Consider the following 25,693-nt stretch of genomic DNA (forward strand, 5'->3'; position numbering starts at 1 on the left):
TGTTGGTATTTTATTAGGATCCCCATTAGATGTTGGAAAAGCAGCAGCTACTCTTCCTGGGGTCCAAACAAAACATAAAACATGACGTAAATACAGAACATTAATAGACAAGAACAGACATATCCACACGTACACACAAACTATCTAGGTCAAATAAGGGAGAGGCGTTGTGCCGGTGAGGTGTTGCTTTATCGGTTTTCTGAAACCAGGTTTGCTCTTTATTTTAGCAATAATGTCTCTCTATAATACTGTACGCTTTCTTGAATTTGTTCTGGACCTGGGGACTGTGAAAAGACCCCTGGTGGCATGTCTGGTGGGGTAAGTGTGTGTGTCAGAGCTGTGTGTAAGTTGACTGCGCTTTGACAGTGAGACATTGACTTTGACAGTCAGGTCTCTAAACAGTAGCACTTAAGTAGGTCTTTCCTGACTCATAATCTTTCCTGACAATTTGCTTCAAAAACGTCCATCAAAATGACTGACTGTTGTTGAACTGTTGTAGCGCACTGAGCCGCCGGCAACCACAGTCGTTCCCCGTTCCAACTGCAGGCCAGCGGTAGGCCAGCTGCACGTACAGCAGCTACTGTTCCTGGCTCGATCGCCGGCTGTGAGGCGCGAGGATAATTGGTGACACCGCCAAACGCTGAGAGAAAAGGATCCCTCCAAAACGGCAGGAGAAAGTGGTTGGAAATTACAGAGGTCTAGGTTTTGTTGGTAGAACCTCAATCCCTGGTCTTGCATAAGGACGGGTAATGTAATTGTCTTGTTCATCAAATCAGTGAGGGGTTTAATCAACTCTGGCTTGGATACTCAGGACACGGCATGCCCATACACACTTATTCGTACACTACCCACTCAAGTGGAACTAATAGGCAATAATGTCCCATCCTACTACACAGTAAGGGCTTTGGTCTGAGAACCACATTGTTCTTTCTTAACCAGACATGTTAACCCACCTGCATTAGGTCAAAAGTCAAATAAATGTAATACACATAAACCTCTTTGTTTTTAGCATTACTACTCCGGCTAAGAGGCTTGAGCAACTAATGTCCTGCCTGCACCCAATGGAATTAACGAGGGTGAGACGATGTGAGAGGTTTTTGAGCAAGGAGGCATGGGAGATGGAGCGAGAGAGACAGAGTGGCAGAGAGGAGAGAGAGACAGACAGAAGGAGACAGTGAAAGACAGAGTGATAGACAGCTAGTGGTCATACTGTTTTGTCAGTAAGAAGATACTAGGTCTGGGGGATGGTGGTCAGGTCAGGGGGACACAGAGGCTGGTCTATGCTATGGTGCTCATCAGTCTCCTGCTTATTTTTCACTAATAACAAGGGCTCCTCTGACTCTGTCTGACACAGGTTAGACCCACAGAGAGCAGGCTCCAACGAAAACAGCCGCTGATCAGGAGGGTAACCTTTCACTGGTTATGCATTTCAATTCTAAACATGGACATGGAGGGAGAGGAAGAGGTGGAGAAGAAAAGGAAGAAAGAAGAGGAGGATGACGAAGATGGGGATGATGGTGACAAAGAGTTGAACAAGTAGAGGAGGAGGAAGGGGACAGAGTGTACCGTAAAAGTCTGTCCCTCCAGGGTAGCTGAAGCAGTCGTGTACAGTATTGTAGCTATGTGTGTAAAATCACCATGGCTGTTTCCTGCTGGGATCTCCCTCTCCGTGTGAGAGAGTCTGTGTGTTTTCACCGTAAACACCTCCCTCCCTAACTGCCTCTGTGCTACCAGACCTGCTTCTTATGTAACGGACAGACAGGGTGGCTAATACTGAAGTCCCTACACTGCCGGTCTGGCTGTCTGGGGAGCAGGGGATTGAACATCATGCATAAAATCCCTGCATACTACTCAGGGCCGCCGGGGCTGCAGACTTCAGTAGAAAGAATCCCATTGAGCTCTGACCACAGAAACCCAAACAAATCAAATAAGCCATTTAATGACCAGTCATTTTCCGCCGAATATCCTTCAGCACTTTAAACACAGCTGGTGGGAGCAGGGCCCGTATTCATAAAGCATCTCAGATAGTAGGAGTGTTGAACTAGGATCCGTTTAGCCTTTTAGATTATAATTACTGGACAGGGTGGACCTGATCCTAGATCAGTGCTCCTACTCTGAGACACTATAAGAATGCGGGTCCAGAAGGAGAGGGAGAAGGGAATGGGAGCCATATTGAATCCATTAAAAGCTCAATTTATCCGGTGATGTGTGGATTTAATGGATTACAGAAGTCTTTCATCCTGATCGCAGTCTAGCCACACTCACATTTATAATGTGTTGTCTTAATCTACTTAGTAATGGGATAATCTCATAACTTTATTCGGTACATTCTTTAGTTTGTCCTTTGTTGGAGATTTCCTGTGACATAGCTGTTGTGATTACGTGTTACGTGGCAGGAGAAATAGACGAGTGAGGTTTTTGAGCAAGGAGGCATGGAAAAAAGACCATGCTATTGTCTGAGGAGAGTACACAACAACAAAACTCTTTTATCACGGCAACTGGTTTGATACATTCACCTCTGAAGGTAAATAATGAATTTACACTCAGTAATCTTGCTCTGATTTGTCATCCTGAGGGTCCCAGAGATAACATGTAGCATAGTTATGTTTGATAAAAAATCCATTTCTATATTCAAATGTAGGAACTGGGTTCTACAGTTTGAACCCCTGCTGTCTCTGGCCCCTCGTCCACCCCGCCCGGCCATCTAGATGTGTGGAGTTGAGTGTCTTTTCATTCCTGGGAGTGTGTAAACTTAAATGTTTTATTACCATTGCATTTTTGCATGTTCTCTATAGTTATGTACCTGAAAATGTATCATTTGACCAATTCGGGAAACATTTGGGCAAACTACTGGCAGACTTGATACAAAATATTGTGTAGTGATGTAATTCTTCACTGGATCAGGCTGAAACTTTGCACACACACTGCTGCCATCTGGTAACGAAAATCTAAATTACACCTAGACTCCTATCTGAATGAATGGCCTTTCTCTTGCATTTAAAATTTGATGCAAAACAATGTAAATAGAAAATGCATTTTTTTTGGTTTGTATTATCTTTTACCATATCTAATGTGTTATATTCTCCTACATTCATTTCAGATTTCCAACAAACTTCAAAGTGTTTCCTTTCAAATGGTATTTTATTTCACCTTTATTTAACTAGGCAAGTCAGTTAAGAACAAATTCTTATTTACGATGACGGCCTACCCCGGCCAAACCCTAATCCAGACGACGCTGGGCCGATTGTGTGCCGCCCAATCACCAGTTGTGATCCAGCCTGGAATCAAACCAGGGTCTGTAGTGACACATCACTAAGCAAGGATCACTATCACTAAGATGCAGTGCCTTAGACCGCTCTGCCGCTCGGGAGCCCCAAATATGTATCCTTGCTTCAGGTCCTGAGCTACAGGCAGGTAGATTTGATTGTCATTTTAGGCGGAAATTTAAAAAAAGGGTCCTGTCCTTAAGAGGTTTTGAAAGGTAAAAATTAATTAAAAAGATGGATCGTAAAAATCACTCGGATTCAGACAGCGTGTCAGACTGTCACCCACAGAGATTTAACCATGCTGAGAGCTCTTAAAAGTTCAATTACTCAATGCAATAAATCCCCTGATTTACTGTGACCTACTGTATAGCATGGAAAGGGCAAGAGTTAATTTAGGGATAGATTGAACCAGAATTTGGGTTTACAGGAGACGCTGAATATGGCGATTCTCCATTAAACTCAGGAAGTACCCATTCAACTTCCCATTCACCAGCTTTCCAAGCTTAATAATGTTTGGTACTTACCAAAGAGTGGAGCTTCGTTGAGCAACTATTTTCATCACAGCCATTACAGCCAGTATGTACTTCCAAACAAGGTCTAAATAAAATGGTACATGCAACTGAAAGAAAGGCTTTGCCTGAAAATAATCTAAATAGTGTTTTTGCGCACCTCTTCTGCAATATTAGTAATGGAAATAAAATACACCAAATAAAACCTATCTAGAAATATACAATCACTGTAAAAACATACCCTATATTGTCTACTTTCGTGCTGCTGGATCAGCCGACCTGTGTGTGGCAGTAATGAGTGATTTTATTGGAGGTGCAGAAGAGTTGGATTTGGTGCATGCCCACTTGGTCAAAAACAATACATGGATTCTTTCCAGACAAGGCATTTTTTCAGATGCATGTAACTCGTTATTTACACATTCTTTGGAAGTACATACCGGCCGTAATGGCAGTAATGAAGATAGCGAAACTCCCTTCTATGGTAAGTACTGAACGTATTTTGACAATATTAAGTTTGAAAAACTGATATATATATATATATACATACATATATACACATATATATACACACACACACACACACACACACACACACAGATGACCTGGCCCCCTGCAATTACCCGACCTCAACCCAATTGAGATAGTTTGGGATGAGTTAGACTGCAGAGTGAAGGAAAAGCAGCCAACAAGTGCTCAGAATATGTGGGAACTGATTCAAGAGTGTTGGAAAAGCATTCTTCATGAAGCTGGTTGAGAGAATGCCAAGAGTGTGCAAAGCTATCATAAAGGAAAACGGTGGCTATATATATTTTGATTTAACACTTTTTTGGTTACTACATGATTCCATATGTGTTATTTCATAGTTTTGATGTCTTCACTATTATTCTACAATGTAGAAAATAGTAAACATAAAGAAAAACCCTTGAATGTGTCCAAACTTTTGACTGTGTGTGTGTGTATGTATGTATATATATGGTAGTCATGAGGGCCAGTTTCATCAAAGCGCTTGATTGTTTTTGCGACTGTGTGTGTGTGTGTGTGTGTCAGAGGAGGCTGGTGGGACGAACTATAGAAAGACATACTCATTGTGATGGTTGGAATGGAATCAATGGAACGGTATTAAACACATCAAACATATGGAAGCCACATGTTTGACTCCATTCCATTGATTCCATTCCAGCCACTACAATGAGCCCGTTCTTCTATAGCTCCTCCCACCAGCCTCCACTGGTGTGTTTGTGTGTGTGAGTGCGTGTGTGAGTGAGAGACAGGATATGTTGACTGATCACTGCGATTTCGAACGTTTGAAAAGGTCCCGAGAATGTCGATATATGCATTCCTCTGCGCTCACCGTAAAAAATGGTTGCCCAGCACAGGGAGCACACTCTAGATGTGTGGAGCCAGTGTGCGCTGCTTAGACCTTAGACCCCTGCGCCGCTCAGACCCCTGCGCCACGGCAGTTCACAATGTTCTAGCAAGCCGTGAGAATACATGAGAATATTGATGATACCTGGTGGTAATTTTGTTTTAAACCTTCCCCAAACCATAGCCCTAATCTTAACCACTTGAAATTTGAGTTGTTTCTGTTTTAACCCTGTAACCACGCACGATTAACCCTGTAACCATGCGGAATGAATGCGTCAAAAATAGACTGATCTTTTTGGGATATGATGCCTACCTGTCGCCCAGCCTTCCCTGGAAAACCTGGTAACCCAACTAGTCCTGGAAGGCCGTCAGGCCCAGCGTATCCCTCCATGCCTCTGGGTCCAGGTAAACCAATGGCCCCCTGGGAAATACAAAACAACAATATCAGACTCAATCTGTCAAGTCTCCATGGAAATACTTGTAAAGGCATTAGCTATGGGAGCTAACCTGAATGTTCAGGTCTCAGCCAGACAAGGTCACTTATCACTAGTGCAGTTGATCCAACCAGCTACGCTACGATTCACTAACCCTCTCATCTGCCAACCTTTTCCAGTCCCCCGCAGTGCCTCCTCCCCCATTAATTGGCTGTATATACATCTACCTTCAGAGACATCTGGAATTAAGAGATGCATTCCTGACTGGCAGTGATGGACTGGGATCTAAAACTGTTTTATGGAAAATAAAGGGAAGTTCATTTTGACCTCAACCTATTGCTATGTTCTAATGTTGTAAAGACGGACTATTCTGTATACTGCACTGAACATTCTGTCTTGGTACTTCAACAAAACAAACCCAATAAAATGTCACTTCATGGAGAGTATACACTACCGTTCAAAAGTTTGGGGTCACTTAGAAATGTTCTTGTTTTTGAAAGAAAAGCATTTTGTTTTGTCCATTAAAATAACATTAAATTGATCAGAAATACAGTGTAGACATTGATAACGTTGGAAATGACAATTGTAGCTGGAAACGGTTGATTTTTAATGATATATCTAGATAGGCGTACAGAGGCCCATTATCAGTGTTAACAGTATAACTTTAGACCGTCCCCTCGCCCATACCCGGGCGCGAACCAGGGACCCTCTGCACACATCAACAACACTAGCTAGCCGTTTCACCTCCGTTACACTCACCCCCCTTTTGACCTACTCCTTTTCCGCAGCAACCAGTGATCCGGGTCAACAGCATCAATGTAACAGTACAATTTTAGACCGTCCCCTCGCCCATACCCGGGTGCGAACCAGGGACCCTCTGCACAAATCAACAACAGTCACCCTCGAAGCATCGTCACCCATCGCTCCACAAAAGCCGCGGCCCTTGCAGAGCACGGGGAACTACTACTTCAAGTTCTCAGAGCAAGTGACGTCACCGATTGAAACGCTATTTAGCGCGCACCACCGCTAACTAAGCTAGCCGTTTCACATCCGTTACATCAGCAACCATCACTCCTGTGTTGCAATGGCACGTTGTGTTAGCTAATCCAAGTTTATAATTTTAAAAGGCTAATTGATCATTAGAAAACACTTTTCCAATTATGTTAGCACAGCTGAAAACTGTTTGAGCTGATTAAAGAAGAAATCAAACTGGCCTTCTTTAGACTAGTTGAGTATCTGGAGCATCAGTATTTGTGGGTTCGATTACATGTTCAAAATGTCCATAAACAAATAGAATAGACTGATGAGTTTCAGAAGAAAGTGCTTAATTTCTGGCCATTTTGAGCCTGTAATCGAACCCACAAATGCTGATGCTCCAGATACTCAACTAGTCTATAGAAGGCCAGTTGTATTGCTTCTTTAATCAGCTCAAACAGTTTTCAGCTGCGCTAGCATAATTGCAAAAAGGCTAATGATCAATTAGCCTTTTAACATTATACACTTTGATTGGCTAACACAATGTGCCATTGGAACACAGGAGTGATGGTTGCTGATAATGGGCCTCTGTACGCTTTCGTAGATATCCCATAAATCTGCCGTTTCCAGCTAAAATAGTCATTGACAACAATAACAATGTCTACACTGTTTTTCTGACGAATTTTATGTTATTTTAATGGACAAAAAAAAAGTTTTCTTCCAAAAACAAGGACATTTCTAAGTGACCCCAAACTTGTGAACGGTAGTGTATGTTCTGGACATAGTTATGGAGTGCTCTGTAAATACCATCACTCAGCATGCTCTCCTCAATAACTCTTTCTGTGTTGTTTCCATCACTCCATGACCTCCCCCCATCTCTCCTTCCCTGTTTCTCTCTCACCCTCTCCACTTCTCTCACCCTGTTTCTCCCCCATAAAAACCAGTCCATAACGATGTAAACGTCCTCTCCAAGAAACTTATTGCATGGGGTTTGTTTATTGTAGTACTGTAGTACAGAATGTACGGTTGAGTATATCTCTTTCCTCCCTCTGTACCTCTCTACATCTCTCTCATCTCCTTCAGTCTTCACTCTATGTCCACTCTGCATTGTGGTGATGCGATACTTACTTCAACACCAGCGGTCCCAGTCAGGCCCCTCACTCCTTTCTTTCCTTCTAAGCCCTGTAAAAATGCACACAGACACACAATCTAATAATATACACATTCACATAGACAGATACACATAGATAAAGACAGATACAGACAGATACACATAGATACAGACAGATACACATAGATACAGACAGATACATAGATACAGACAGATAGACATAGATACAGACAGATACATAGATACAGACAGATAGACATAGATACAGACAGATACACATAGATACAGACAGATACAGACAGATACACATAGATAAAGACAGATACAGACAGATACACATAGATACAGACAGATACACATAGATACAGACAGATACACATAGACAGACAGATACACATAGATACAGACAGATACATAGATACAGACAGACAGATACACATAGATACAGACAGATACACATAGATACAGACAGATACACATAGATACAGACAGATACACAGATAGATACAGACAGATAGACATAGATACAGACAGATACACATAGATAAAGACAGATACAGACAGATACACATAGATACAGACAGATACACATAGATACAGACAGATACACATAGATACAACAGACAGATACAGACAGATAGATACACATAGATACAGACAGATACACATAGATACAGACAGATACAGACATAGATACAGATACAGATACACATAGATAGATACAGACAGATACAGACAGATAGATACAGACAGATACACAGACAGATACACATAGATACAGACAGATACAGATACAGACAGATACATAGATACAGACAGATACATAGATACAGACAGATAGATACAGACAGATACACATAGATACAGACAGATACATAGATACAGACAGATACACATAGATACAGACAGATACACATAGATACAGACAGATACACATAGATACAGACAGATACAGATAGATACAGACAGATACACATAGATACAGACAGATAGATACAGACAGATACACATAGATACAGACAGATACAGACAGATACACATAGATACAGACAGATACACATAGATACAGACAGATACAGACAGATACACATAGATACAGACAGATACACATAGATACAGACAGATACACATAGATAAAGACAGATACAGACAGATACACATAGATACAGACAGATACACATAGATACAGACAGATACACATAGATACAGACAGATACACATAGATACAGACAGATACACATAGATACAGACAGATACACATAGATACAGACAGATACACATAGATACAGACAGATACACATAGATACAGACAGATACACATAGATACAGACAGATACACATAGATAAAGACAGATACAGACAGATACACATAGATACAGACAGATACACATAGATACAGACAGATACACATAGATAAAGACAGATACAGACAGATACACATAGATACAGACAGATACACATAGATACAGACAGATACAGACAGATAGACATATATACAGACAGATACAGACAGATACACATACATAGATACAGACAGATAGATAGACAGACAGATATACACATAGATACAGACAGATACACATAGATACAGACAGATACACATAGATACAGACAGATACAGACAGATACAGACAGACAGATACACAGACAGACAGACAGATACACATAGATACAGACAGATACAGATAGATACACAGACAGACAGACAGATACAGATACACATAGATACAGACAGATACACATAGACAGATACAGACAGATACACATAGATAAAGACAGATACAGACAGAGACACAGATACAGACAGATAGACATAGATACAGACAGATACACATAGATACAGACAGATACAGACAGATACACATAGATAAAGACAGATACAGACAGATACACATAGATACAGACAGATAGACATAGATACAGACAGATACATAGATACAGACAGATAGACATAGATACAGACAGATACACATAGATACAGACAGATACAGACAGATACACATAGATAAAGACAGACAGATACACATAGATACAGACAGATACACATAGATACAGACAGATACATAGATACAGACAGATACACATAGATACAGACAGATACACATAGATACAGACAGATACAGAGATACAGACAGATACACATAGATACAGACAGATACAGATATATACAGACAGATACAGACAGATACACATAGATACAGACAGATACACATAGATACAGACAGATACACATAGATACAGACAGATACAGACAGATAGACATAGATACAGACAGATACATAGATACAGACAGATACACATAGATACAGACAGATACACATAGATAAAGACAGATACAGACAGATACACATAGATACAGACAGATACACATAGATACAGACAGATACACATAGATAAAGACAGATACAGACAGATACACATAGATACAGACAGATACACATAGATACAGACAGATAGATAGACAGACAGATACACATAGATACAGACAGATACACATAGATACAGATACAGATACACATAGATAAAGACAGATACACATAGATACAGACAGATACACATAGATACAGACAGATAGACATAGATACAAACAGATAGACATAGATACAGACAGATACACATAGATACAGACAGATACACATAGATACAGACATATACAGACATATACAGACATATACAGACATATACAGACAGATACAGACAGATACACATAGATACAGACAGATACGCATAGATAAAGACAGATACACATAGATACACATAGATACAGACAGATACACATAGATGAAGACAGATACAGACAGATACACATAGATACAGACATATACACAGACAGATAGACATAGATACAGACAGATACACATAGACAGATACAGACAGATAGATACAGACAGATACAGACAGATAGATACAGACAGATACACATAGATACAGACAGATACAGACAGATACACATAGATATACAGACAGATACGATACAGACAGATACACATAGATACAGACAGATACATAGATACAGACAGATACACATAGATACAGACAGATACACATAGATAAAGACAGATACACATAGATAAAGACAGATACAGACAGATACACATAGATACAGACAGATACACATAGATACAGACAGATACACATAGATACAGACAGATACACATAGATACAGACAGATACACATAGATACAGACAGATACACATAGATACAGACAGATACAGACAGATACAGACAGATACACATAGATACAGACAGATACAGACAGATACACATAGATACAGACAGATACACATAGATACAGACAGATACACATAGATACAGACAGATACACATAGATACAGACAGATACACAGATACACAGATACAGACAGATACACATAGATACAGACAGATACACACATACAGATACAGACAGATACACATAGATACAGACAGATACACATAGATACACATAGACAGACAGATACATAGATACAGACAGATACACATAGATACAGACAGATAGATACAGACAGATACACATAGATACAGATACAGACAGATACACATAGATACAGACAGATACACATAGATACAGACAGATACACATAGATACAGACAGATACACATAGATACAGACAGATACACATAGATACAGACAGATACAGACAGATACACATAGATACAGACAGATAGACATAGATACAGACAGATACACATAGATAAAGACAGATACAGACAGATACACATAGATACAGACAGATACACATAGATACAGACAGATACACATAGATACAGACAGATACACATAGATACAGACAGATACACATAGATAAAGACAGATACAGACAGATACACATAGATACACATATATACAGACAGATACAGACAGATACACATAGATACAGACAGATACAGACAGATACACATAGATACAGACAGATACACATAGATACAGACAGATACAGACAGATACACATAGATACAGACATATACACAGACAGATAGACATAGATACAGACAGATACACATAGATACAGACAGATACACATAGATACAGACAGATACACATAGATACAGACAGATACACATAGATACAGACAGATACACATAGATACAGACAGATACACATAGATAAAGACAGATACACATAGATACAGACAGATACACATAGATACACATATATACAGACAGATACGGACAGATACACATAGATACAGACAGACAGACAGACGGACAGATACACATAGATACAGACAGATACACATAGATAAAGAGAGATACACATAGATACAGACAGATAGACATAGATACAGACAGATAGACATATATACAGACAGATACACATAGATACAGACAGATACACATATATAAAGACAGATACACATATATAAAGACAGATACACATATATAAAGACAGATACACATATATAAAGACAGATACAGATAGATACAGACAGATACAGACAGATACAGACAGATACAGACAGATACACATAGATACAGACAGATACAGACAGACAGATACAGATACAGACAGATACACAGATACAGACAGATACAGATAGATACACAGACAGATACAGACAGATACAGACAGATACAGATACAGATACAGACAGACAGACAGATACAGACAGATACACATAGATACAGATACAGACAGATACAGATACAGACAGATACACATAGATACAGACAGATAGACATAGATACAGACAGATACACATAGATACAGACAGATACACATAGATACAGACATAGATACAGACAGATACACATAGATACATACAGACAGATACAGACAGACAGACAGATACAGACAGATAGACAGATACAGACAGACAGACAGACAGATACAGACAGATACAGACAGATACACATAGATACAGACAGATACACATAGATACAGACAGATACACATAGATACAGACAGATACACATAGATACAGACAGATACACATAGATACAGACAGATACAGACAGACAGACAGATACAGACAGACAGATACAGACAGACAGATACAGATAGACAGACAGATACAGACAGATACAGACAGATACAGACAGATACAGACAGATACAGACAGATACAGACAGATACAGACAGATACACATAGATACAGACAGATACACATAGATACAGACAGATACACATAGATACAGACAGATACACATAGATACAGACAGATACACATAGATACAGACAGATACACATAGATACAGACAGATACACACATACAGATACAGACAGATACACATAGATACAGACAGATACACATAGATAAAGACAGATACACATAGATACAGACAGATACACATAGATACAGACAGATACACATAGATAAAGACAGATACAGATAGATACGCATAGATACACATATATACAGACAGATACGGACAGATACACATAGATACAGACAGACAGACAGACAGATACACATAGATACAGACAGATACACACATACAGATACACATAGATACAGACGGATACACATAGATACAGACAGATAGACATATATACAGACAGATAGACATAGATACAGACAGATACACATAGATAAAGACAGATACAGACAGATACACATAGATACACATATATACAGACAGATACAGACAGATACACATAGATACAGACAGACAGACAGACAGACAGACAGACAGACAGACAGACAGACAGACAGACAGACAGACAGACAGACAGACAGACAGACAGACAGACAGATACACATAGATACAGACAGATACACATAGATAAAGACAGATACACATAGATACAGACAGATAGACATAGATACAGACAGATACACATATATAAAGACAGATACACATAGATAAAGACAGATACACATAGATACAGACAGATACACATAGATACAGACAGATAGACATAGATACAAACAGATAGACATAGATACAGACAGATAGACATAGATACAGACAGATACACATAGATACAGACATATACACAGACAGATAGATACAGACAGATACACATAGATACAGACAGATACAGATACAGACAGATACAGACAGATACACATAGATACAGACAGACACATAGATACAGACAGATACACATAGATACAGACAGATACACACATAGATACAGACAGATACACATAGATACAGACAGATACACATAGATACAGACAGATACACATAGATACAGACAGATAGACAGATACAGACATATATACACAGATAGATACAACAGACAGATACAGACAGATACACATAGATAAAGACAGATACAGACAGATACACATAGATACAGACAGATACACATAGATACAGACAGATACAGACAGACAGACAGACAGACAGACAGACAGACAGACAGACAGACAGACAGACAGACAGACAGACAGACAGATACAGATAGATACACAGACAGATAGATACAGACAGATACACATAGATACAGACAGATAGACATATATACAGACAGATACACATAGATAAAGACAGATACACATAGATAAAGACAGATACACATAGATACAGACAGATACACATAGATACAGACAGATACACATAGATACAGACAGATACACATAGACATAGATACAAACAGATAGACATAGATACAGACAGATACACATAGATACAGACAGATACACATAGATACAGACATATACAGACATACAGACATATACAGACATATACAGACAGATACAGACAGATACACATAGATACAGACAGATACACATAGATAAAGACAGATACACATAGATACACATAGATACAGACAGATACACATAGATGAAGACAGATACAGACAGATACACATAGATACAGACAGATACACATAGATACAGACAGATACACATAGATACAGACAGATACACATAGATACAGACAGATACACATAGATACACAGACAGACAGACAGACAGACAGACAGACAGACAGACAGATACACACAGATACACAGACAGACAGACAGATACACACAGATACACAGACAGACAGACAGACAGACAGATACACATAGATACAGACAGACAGACAGACAGATACAGACAGACAGACAGACAGACAGACAGACAGACAGACAGACAGACAGACAGACAGACAGACAGACAGACAGACAGACAGACAGATACAGACAGACAGATACACATAGATACAAGACAGACAGACAGATACACAGACAGATAGACAGACATACAGATAGACAGACAGACAGACACATAGATACACAGACAGATACACACAGATACACAGACAGACAGACAGACAGACAGACAGACAGACAGATACAGACAGACAGACAGACAGACAGACAGACAGACAGATACAGACAGACAGACAGATACAGACAGACAGACAGACAGACAGACAGACAGACAGACAGACAGACAGATACAGACAGACAGACAGACAGACAGACAGACAGACAGACAGACAGACAGACAGACAGACAGACAGACAGACAGACAGACGCATACATTCCAACTGTTTAGTACCAATAAATCCTTAAAGAATATATTTTTTGTATCGTGTGTGATTACTTTAGGCTTAGTTCTTTACTATAAACTAAATGGACGTATACATATAGAGTTCTGTGTAGTGCATGTTTAACTCATGGACCTCTAGTCTTGTGTTACTCTTGTAAGGTACAGTATATATTTCTAAGAAGGCCTAACGTGCATGCAATATGTGAAGACCACATTCAGGCTCTATTCAAAACTCCACGCCTAGGTGAATACATTCACAGGAATCCTATCTCTATACAGTATCCACTCAATCTCAATAAATAGGCAAATAGGCCATGTCTTAACAAGTCAAAGGTGTTTAGAACTAGGACTAGAACTAGAACTAGAACTAGAATAATATACATAAAGAGCTACATTCTATGAAGAGCAACGTTATGTAAGAAATAATCATTTTCACAGCTGAAAATGTATATTCACATTATTAAGCTGCAGTTAAAATCATTCAGACTTCAAGTGAAATAATTCAGACTTGAAATAAAATTATTCTGATTTGAGGTGAAGTAATTCAGACTTGAATTGAAGTAATTCATTTTTCCCAAAAGTTTAACTGATGCCAACGTTTTGCATTCCAGTATATATTCTCAAGCTTGCCTTTCGTGTTCAGAGAATAAAATGAGAAAATGAAGAGTTGCCTTGTGGAAATCAGACAGAACACTTTGAAGCATGAAGTGCACAGTGGGTGGCCAAACAAACAATTATCTTCTTTCACACCCCCCCATTTCCCTTCATTCCTCATTCCTCTTTCTCTAATATCAAAGGCACCGATGTTCAACCCTGTCTGCATTGTTTTGGCCCAGTCTGATTTCATGGCAGTAAAATCGTTTTTGTCTCTCCCTTCATGTTTTCTGTCATGAGGAGGTAGCAGAACCAAGCAAAGGCGAGAGAATGCTTACACGCTGGCACTTCAGATCGTTGATCGAGAGCAAAAAGAGGGATAGGTGAAAACCAGTTATCTAACAGCTATCATGCTAGGAGTTGCAGTTTGGAAGTGAGTGTCTCCTCTTCTATCATAGTACGGACAGGTGATTGCTTATTAAACCTAACCCTCATGGTGTTCAGAGCCAAGGAAGCCTGTAGGAAGGCTTCTACAGTGTACTGTAACAGTTCATCTAGAGATCTAGGGAATCATGATTTAACAAACTCTGTCCTTTCCTTTCCCCAAGCCTGGAGCAGCATGAATCAGACACAGGGATTCACAAATAATCACACACACGCACCTGAGTTCCCATTTCTCCTTTTGGGCCCTGTTCTCCAGGTTCCCCTGGTGTTCCCTAGACAACAAAAATCGCACTTATTTGATTTATTCTTATGTCAATGTGCAAAATGTGACACAGAAATCAATGCTGATAAGACCTACACAGAGTATTGTATTGGACTTACAGGAAGGCCTGGCGCTCCAACAGCCCCACGATGTCCAGTGGTACCCATATGACCCTGAAAACAACAACGAGACAAACACATTATATTCGGGTGAAACACTACAGCCACAATGTCACTTCAACTGGGTATATAAACGAGGAGATTAAGTCAGGTCATTTAGTGACAGCTAGGGGTCAGGGGACAGTCAACTGTGTCTTGTTCCACTATGTGCTACACAAGGTTATCAGAGGTAAGCCTGGTCCTTCAGGTTGAAATGTTTCACAATAACAATGTGGGAGTGTTAAACAGTGTGCAAGTATCAATATTTCTTTCAACAGCAGTAAACACCATATGGTCCTCTAAGGTGCATACCATACGAATAACAAACCCACATAGTACTGTAGTTCCCAGGCCAAGCTGTGTAGGTACTTCTTTTATTACAGTGGGCTGTAGGTGGCTCAGACTAAATGGGCTCTATAAATTTACCACTAAGTGGGGGGAAGCCCCATAGGTCGACCCGCCGTGGAGGCACGCACGCACGCGTGCGCGCTCACACACACACACACACACACACACACACACACACACACACACACACACACACACACACACACACAGGTAGAGTTATGGACCTTTAGTTTAATGGAATCCTGAAAGTCACTCAAGCCTCTCAACAAGTGCCAAATAAAGATTAGCCACTGTGACTTTGAACCCAGATCCAGTTCAGCAGAAAAATGCTTATAAATGCTTAATGGCCCAGTGCACTCAAAACACTTTCCTGTCTTTTATATATTGCCAAACAAGGTTGGAATAATACTGTGAAATTGTGACAATTATGATAATGCCCTTTAAATGTAAGAGCTGGTTGAAAAGACTGCCTGAAATTTCAGCCTGTTTTGGTGGGATGGAGTTTTGGCCTGCCTGGTGACATCACCAGGCGGTAAATTAGTTAATAGACCAATAGGAAAGAGAGTTCTCTACCAATAACAGCTGTGTCAGTCTTCCCCTCCCCAATTAGACCAATATCAGACAGTCCTAGCAAAATTCTTGCTTGAGAAATTGCTCTTGCTAAGAAGCATTTAATTTTCTTCCTTTTGGCAATTTTGATTGAAAACAATCACAGTTAGCTACTTAATTGTTACTCATTGCATTGGGTCTCTCTCTCTCTCTCTCTCTCTCTCTCTGACTGTCTGAGGAGGGCTGCGTTTTGGGAAACTATTTATAGGAGGGGAGAAGTCTGGCAAATTTCCCGCTGGGGATTCTGGGATTCCACTCTCCACGACTTTCATCTTGTACTGCTAACTTCACACCTGACTTGAACTGTTTGTGTGTGTTTCATCAGTGTGAGTTTTCAGTGTCTATGCCAATAGCACCAGATTTCCTCCTGGCTTATCGCTAGGAATTCAGTAATCCGGGATGCTCTGTGTCTCAGATATGCATGTGTGGTCTCAACAGGCCTGCTTTTCAACCCAGCACCAAAAAAAAGAAAGGAAGCAGAACAGAAAAACAACCTGAAATGTGATTTTGTGATACATTTGATGTTGTGGTTTTTACGCTGGTTTTACCTGATATCCCTCATCTCCAGGCTCTCCGCGATCTCCTCGCTCGCCCGGGGGACCCTGCCAAAACACACACACCATCAGATGAGTAGGGCGACCACTTTGTGACAAAGTGTACATTTAGGGCTCTGAATATGTTGAGAAACAGCTGTATTTCACCTTAAACACTCTGCCATGGATCATCTTAGTTTAGGCTGGAGTGAAACACTAAGGACCAGTGTATCTGTCATAGTATGGGCTTTAGCCACAATACCATCTTTCTCAAAGGTTACACTACTTACAATCTGTACTATACTACTACTATACCACTTTGGACATCCACTCTCTTGGAACTCTGTTCAGCATGGTTGGACAGCTATACCTCAAGCAACACCACTATTAGAAAATTCTTATATAATGCTTTAATAGGGTGACATTTTGACTCACCCCTAAGCCACACACTCATAGGAAAAGGAAGGATAAGTTGAAGGAAGGCAAGACCTACTGGTTCACCTAGTGGCCCGGCAGGTCCTGATGTCTTACTGTCTTCTCCGGGGTAACCCTGAAACACAACACGCCAAAGTATCACACTCTGACACAACAAACTTAATCAGCTCATAACTCAGGACATTTGGCCTAAAATATGCTGAACACGGAGATCTAAGATTTGTCGAGCTCTATTTTAATAAGCCTAATGCAATGGTACATCTAAGCTCTGGTGGTAATGCACTAGGTCCAGGAGTGCGTCCTCAATATTTCCACAGCTGTTATTATGAGCTCAATAGCTGGCGGTGGCACAAGATGGCGGGTTTTGATGAATAAACGAGTTGTACGTGTAACGAGGGTTTGACCACTCACTGGCCAATCAAGACATTCCATGGCTTAACACTACATGTCTCAAGTTCTGCAGGTTATTGAAGGTCTTTGCGCTGTCTTCAACTCCAACTCGGCTAGGGGCATGGAATATCCTAGTCCATTAAGGCTTGATACTACAGCTTATTAAATAGCATAGGCTACAGTAATGAGTGATAGCAACAGAAGGATAAAAAAATCCAGTGTTTTGCTCAATATGTTCGTAGTGTTGACAGTCAACATTGTTGTAATTGGCTGTAACGAGTATTTGGCCTTTACGCTTCGCACTTCTCAAATAAAAAAATACTGGTTCCTGTAAATTGTATTGCATGTGTGAGGCACGTTCTCAATAAGCAAGTTATACATGTTTCTAAGTACGAGTTTCACTAGATTATCTAATCTCTCGTTCCATGTTTTTTTTTATGCACATCCAAAATAATAACAGGAGCACGTTAAAATAATGTAATAGCCCACATATATAAAAAATGGGATGTCTGCTTTCAAGGATTTGATGTAATCTAGTGGTCCTTTTTGCGTACTTCAGATTATCACAGGTGTCATATCTGTCCTTCTGTGTGGCACATGTAAAATATATGATAAAATATATATATATTTTGGATGACAAAGCAGTAAAACATTATCCTGAATATTGGTGTTCAATAGGATGGTTTCAGCATGAAATCGCCTTTATATATATATTGTTTGACACTATTAATTTTACTATGTCAATATGTGTGTTTTGGCATCAAACTGGTGGCAGTTGAGTTGCCGAGTTAATTGAGTTGCAGAGTTAATTGAAAAAAATGCCATTCTTGATTAGCCCTTTGCTGCACACATTTTGGTTTTCCCCACAAAAAATATTGCATCCTATTTCTTGGAAGATTTAGGCTTTCTGATAATAATAGTAAAATATCACTTTCACCCACATTTAAAGAAAACACATTTTTGCTACCTCAGGGCGACACTGTGCCATAAGGGTACTAACACACCAAGGAAAATCAGATATTTTCAGAACATTTATTCAGTGAAATAATATGTATCCTATTAAACACCAATGGATTCACAAAGTTGATGGTTATTTTGATATATTTTGATTTGTTTAACACTTTTCTGGTTTCACAATTCCATGTGTTATTTCATAGTTTTAATGGATTCACTATTATTCTACAATATAGAAAATAGTACAAATAAAAAAAACTGGTAGGTTTGTCCAAGCTTTGGACTGGTACTGCATATATACAGTCTGCATATTTTGTTTTGTATGACTATTCTTCTGGGGGTGCTGCAGAACACTCAGCACCCTTACTTCCCACTGCTATGGAGATTAATTCACCTTTCAGTGAATTTCTGAGTTACCAGTGACCAGTGGAGGATCCTCAGAGGAGGAAGGAGAGGACCATTGTCCTCAGTGAATTTCATTAAAATTAAAATAGTAAAACATAAAAAAAACGTTATCCTTTTTCAATAAAACTATAGTAAATAAAGTGCCTTCGGAAAGAATTCAGACCCCTTGACTTTCTCCACATTTTGTTACGTTCCAGCCTTATCCTAAAATTGATTAACTTGTTATTTTCATCAATCTTTATTTAATCTTTATTTAACTAGGCAAGTCAGTTAAGAACAAATTATTATTTAGAATGATGGCCTACCCCGGCGATGCTGGGCCAATTGTGCGCCGCCCTATGGGACACACAATCACGGCCAGATGTGATGCAGCCTTGATTCGAACCAGGGACTGTAGTGACACCTCTTACACTGAGATGCAATGCCTTAGACCGCTGTGCCACTCGGGAGCCCCACACAATACCCCGTAATGACAAAGCAAAAACAGGTTTAGAAATATTTGCTAATTTATTAAAAATAAAAAAATTAAATATTACATTTACATAAGTATTCACACACTTTGCTCAGTACTTTGTTGAAGTACCTTTGGCAGCGATTACAGCATCGAGTCTTCGTGGGTATGACTCTACAAACTTGGCACACCTGCCACCTTCTCTGCAGATCCTCAAGCTCTGTCAGGTCGGATGAGGAGCGTTGCTGCACAGCTATTTTCAGGTCTCTCCAGAGATGTTCAATCGGGTTCAAGTGCGGACCCTGTCTGGGCCATTTAAGGACATTCAGAGACTTGTCCCGAAGCTACTCCTGCATTGTCTTGGCTGTGTGCTTAGGGTTGTTGTCCTGTTGGAAGGTGAACCTTCGCCCCAGTATGAGGTCCTGAGCGCTCTGGAGCAGGTTTTCATCAAGGATCTCTCTGTACTTTGCTCTGTTCATCTTTCCATCAATCTTGACTAGTCTCCCAGTCCCTGCCAATGACAAACATCCCCACTGCATGATGCTGCCACCACCATGCTTCACCGTAGGCATGGTGCCATGTTTCCTCCGGACAAGACGCTTGGCCTTCAGGCCAAAGAGTTAAATCTTGGTTCTCATGGTCTGAGAGTCTTTAGGTGCCTTTTGTCAAACTCCAGGTGGGCTGTCGTGTGCCTTTTACTGAGGAGAGGCTTCCGTCTGGCCACTCTACCATAAAGGTCTGATTGGTGGAGTGCTGCAGAGATAGTTCCATCTCAACATAGGAACTCTGGGTTCTTGATCACCTCCCTGGCCAAGGCCCTTCACCCCTGATTGCTCAGTTTGGCTGGTCTGCCAGCAGAAAGAGCCTTGGTGGTTGCAAACTTCTTCCATTTAAGAATGATGGAGGCCACTGTGTTCTTGGGGACCTTCAATGAGGCATAATGTTTTTGTTCCCCTTCCCCAGATCTGTGCCTCGACACAATCCTGTCTCAGACCTCTACGGACAATTATTTTGACCTCATGGCTTGGTTTTTGTTTTGACATGCACTGTCAACTGTGGGACCTTATGTAGACAGGTGTGTGCCTTTCCAAATCATGTCCAATCAATTGAATTTACCACAGCTGAACTCCAATAAAGTTGTGGAAACATCTCAAGGGTGATCAATGGAAACATGATGGTCCTGAGCTCAATTTTGAGTCTCATGGAAAAGGGTCTGAATAGTTATGCAATTAAGAATTATTATTTTATTTGCATTACATTTGCAAAGATGAATAAAAACGTGTTTTCGCTTTGTCATTATGAGGTATTGTGTCAGATTGCTGAAGATTTTTTTTGAATACATGCTGTGTGTAGCGATTATAGTTGTCTGTGTGTATTCGTTATAGCGGTCATGATATGAAGGTTTGGCTTGTCAAGTTTTTTTCACCTGGTCACAGACAGCTGATGTGTTGTGCACTGAAGTCCACAAGCAAAGAGAAAAGGTGAGAGGAGGTGCACACGTAGATAGTTGCGAGAAGGAATTATATATACAACGAGCAAAGTGATCATGCTGTTGTTATGTTCCAGACGTTCTAGACGACCAATTCTTATTGCTTTTAGCCGCACCCTTATTCTACTCCTCCTATGTTCCTCTGGCGATGTAGAGGTGAATCCAGGCCCTGCAGTGCCTAGCTCCACTCCTATTCCCCAGGCGCTCTCTTTTGACGACTTCTGTAACCGTAATAGCCTTGGTTTCATGCATGTTAACATTAGAAGCCTCCACCCTAAGTTTGTTCTATTCACTGCTTTAGCACACTCTGCCAACCCGGATGTTCTAGCTGTGTCTGAATCCCACCAAAAATTCAGAAATTTTCATTCCAAACTACAACATTTTCAGACAAGATAGAACTGCCAAAGGGGGCGGTGTTGCAATCTACTGCAAAGATAGCCTGCAGAGTTCTGTCCTACTATCCAGGTCTGTACCCAAACAATTTGAACTTCTACTTTTAAAAATCCACCTCTCTAAAAGCAAGTCTCTCACCGTTGCCGCCTGCTATAAACCACCTTCTGCCCCCAGCTGTGCTCTGGACACCATATGTGAACTGATCCCCATCTATCTTCAGAGCTCGTGCTGCTAGGCGACCTAAACTGGAACATGCTTAACACCCCAGCCATCCTACAATCTAAACTTGATGCCCTCAATCTCACACAAATTATCAATGAACCTACCAGGTACCTCCCCAAAGCCTTAAACACGGGCACCCTCATAGATTTCATCCTAACCAACTTCCCCTCTAAATACACCTCTGCTGTCTTCAACCAAGATCTCAGCGACCACTGCCTCATTGCCTGCATCCGTAATGGGTCAGCGGTCAAACGACCTCCACTCATCACTGTAAAACGCTCCCTGAAACACTTCAGCGAGCAGGCCTTTCTAATCGACCTGGCCGGCGTATCCTGGAAGGATATTGATCTCATCCCGTCAGTAGAGGATGCCTGGATATTTTTTTTAAATGCCTTCCTAACCATCTTAAATAAACATGCCCCATTCAAGAAATTTAGAACCAGGAACAGATATAGCCCTTGGTTCTCCCCAGACCTGACTGCCCTTAACCAACACAAAAACATCCTATGGCGGTCTGCATTAGCATCGAACAGCCCCGTGATATGCAGCTGTTCAGGGAAGCTAGAAACCATTATACACAGGCAGTTAGAAAAGCCAAGGCTAGCTTTTTCAAGCAGAAATTTGCTTCCTGCAACACTAACTCAAAAAGTTCTGGGACACTGTAAAGTCCATGGAGAATAAGAACACCTCCTCCCAGCTGCCCACTGCACTGAAGATAGGAAACACTGTCACCACTGATAAATCCACCATAATTGAGAATTTCAATAAGCATTTTTCTACGGCTGGCATGCTTTCCACCTGGCTACTCCTACCCCGGTCAACAGCACTGCACCCCCAACAGCAACTCGCCCAAGCCTTCCCCATTTCTCCTTCTCCCAAATCCATTCAGCTGATGTTCTGAAAGAGCTGCAAAATCTGGACCCCTACAAATCAGCCGGGCTAGACAATCTGGACCCTTTCTTTCTAAAATTATCTGCCGAAATTGTTGCCACCCCTATTACTAGCCTGTTCAACCTCTCTTTCGTGTCGTCTGAGATTCCCAAAGATTGGAAAGCAGCTGCGGTCATCCCCCTCTTCAAAGGGGGGGACACTCTTGACCCAAACTGCTACAGACCTATATCTATCCTACCATGTCTTCCTAAGGTCTTCGAAAGCCAAGTCAACAAACAGATTACCGACCATTTCGAATCTCACCATACCTTCTCTGCTATGCAATCTGGTTTCAGAGCTGGTCATGGGTGCACCTCAGCCACGCTCAAGGTCCTAAACGATATCTTAACCGCCATCGATAAGAAACATTACTGTGCAGCCGTACTCATTGATCTGGCCAAGGCTTTCGACTCTGTCAATCACCACATCCTCATCGGCAGACTCGACAGCCTTGGTTTCTCAAATGATTGCCTCGCCTGGTTCACCAACTACTTCTCTGATAGAGTTCAGTGTGTCAAATCGGAGGGTCTGCTGTCCGGACCTCTGGCAGTCTCTATGGGGGTGCCACAGGGTTCAATTCTTGGACCGACTCTCTTCTCTGTATACATCAATGAGGTCGCTCTTGCTGCTGGTGAGTCTCTGATCCACCTCTACGCAGACGACACCATTCTGTATACTTCCGGCCCTTCTTTGGACACTGTGTTAACAACCCTCCAGGCATGCTTCAATGCCATACAACTCTCCTTCCGTGGCCTCCAATTGCTCTTAAATACAAGTAAAACTAAATGCATGCTCTTCAACCGATCGCTACCTGCACCTACCCGCCTGTCCAACATCACTACTCTGGATGGCTCTGACTTAGAATAAGTGGACAACTACAAATACTTAGGTGTCTGGTTAGACTGTAAACTCTCCTTCCAGACCCATATCAAACATCTCCAATCCAAAGTTAAATCTAGAATTGGCTTCCTATTTCGCAACAAAGCATCCTTCACTCATGCTGCCAAACATACCCTTGTAAAACTGACCATCCTACCAATCCTCGACTTTGGCGATGTCATTTACAAAATAGCCTCCAATACCCTACTCAACAAATTGGATGCAGTCTATCACAGTGCAATCCGTTTTGTCACCAAAGCCCCATATACTACCCACCATTGCGACCTGTACGCTCTCGTTGGCTGGCCCTTGCATCATACTCGTCGCCAAACCCACTGGCTCCATGTCATCTACAAGACCCTGCTAGGTAAAGTCCCCCCTTATCTCAGCTCGCTGGTCACCATAGCATCTCCCACCTGTAACACACGCTCCAGCAGGTATATCTCTCTAGTCACCCCCAAAACCAATTCTTTCTTTGGCCGCCTCTCAATCCAGTTCTCTGCTGCCAATGACTGGAACGAACTACAAAAATCTCTGAAACTGGAAACACTTATCTCCCTCACTAGCTTTAATCACCAACTGTAAGAGCAGCTCACAGATTACTGCACCTGTACATAGCCCACCTATAATTTAGCCCAAACAACTACCTCTTTCCCAACTGTATTTAATTAATTTATTTATTTTGCTCCTTTGCACCCCATTATTTTTATTTCTACTTTGCACATTCTTCCATTGCAAAACTACCATTCCAGTGTTTTACTTGCTATATTGTATTTACTTTGCCACCATGGCCTTTTTTGCCTTTACCTCCCTTCTCACCTCATTTGCTCACATTGTATATAGACTTGTTTATACTGTATTATTGACTGTATGTGTGTTTTACTCCATGTGTAACTCTGTGTCGTTGTATCTGTCGAACTGCTTTGCTTTATCTTGGCCAGGTCGCAATTGTAAATGAGAACTTGTTCTCAACTTGCCTACCTGGTTAAATAAAGGTAAAATAAAATAAAATAAATGTAGCACCTATAAAAGTGAACTGCGTGTGCGTGTGATCTAGGGGGTATTCATTCCACCTATTCTGTTAAAAAAAAATCTTAAAC

The 25,693-nt window shown here is 40.8% G+C and overlaps 1 protein-coding gene across 1 annotated transcript in view; it reads right to left on the minus strand.

The window, feature by feature from the left end:
* The window catches only part of LOC112250505 (collagen alpha-1(XXIV) chain), a 205,918-nt gene that overhangs the window by 12,282 nt on the left and 167,943 nt on the right, over window positions 1-25,693 (minus strand). The window contains exons 43-48 of the mRNA XM_042321159.1: window positions 18,539-18,595; window positions 18,061-18,114; window positions 16,517-16,570; window positions 16,354-16,407; window positions 7,678-7,731; window positions 5,454-5,561 (exon numbers count right to left, since the gene is read on the minus strand). Coding sequence (XP_042177093.1) covers window positions 5,454-5,561; window positions 7,678-7,731; window positions 16,354-16,407; window positions 16,517-16,570; window positions 18,061-18,114; window positions 18,539-18,595 — 381 coding nt within the window. The remainder of the gene's footprint in view (window positions 1-5,453; window positions 5,562-7,677; window positions 7,732-16,353; window positions 16,408-16,516; window positions 16,571-18,060; window positions 18,115-18,538; window positions 18,596-25,693) is intronic.

Source organism: Oncorhynchus tshawytscha, linkage group LG01 (assembly GCF_018296145.1).
Source record: "Oncorhynchus tshawytscha isolate Ot180627B linkage group LG01, Otsh_v2.0, whole genome shotgun sequence".
NCBI lineage: Eukaryota > Metazoa > Chordata > Actinopteri > Salmoniformes > Salmonidae > Oncorhynchus > Oncorhynchus tshawytscha.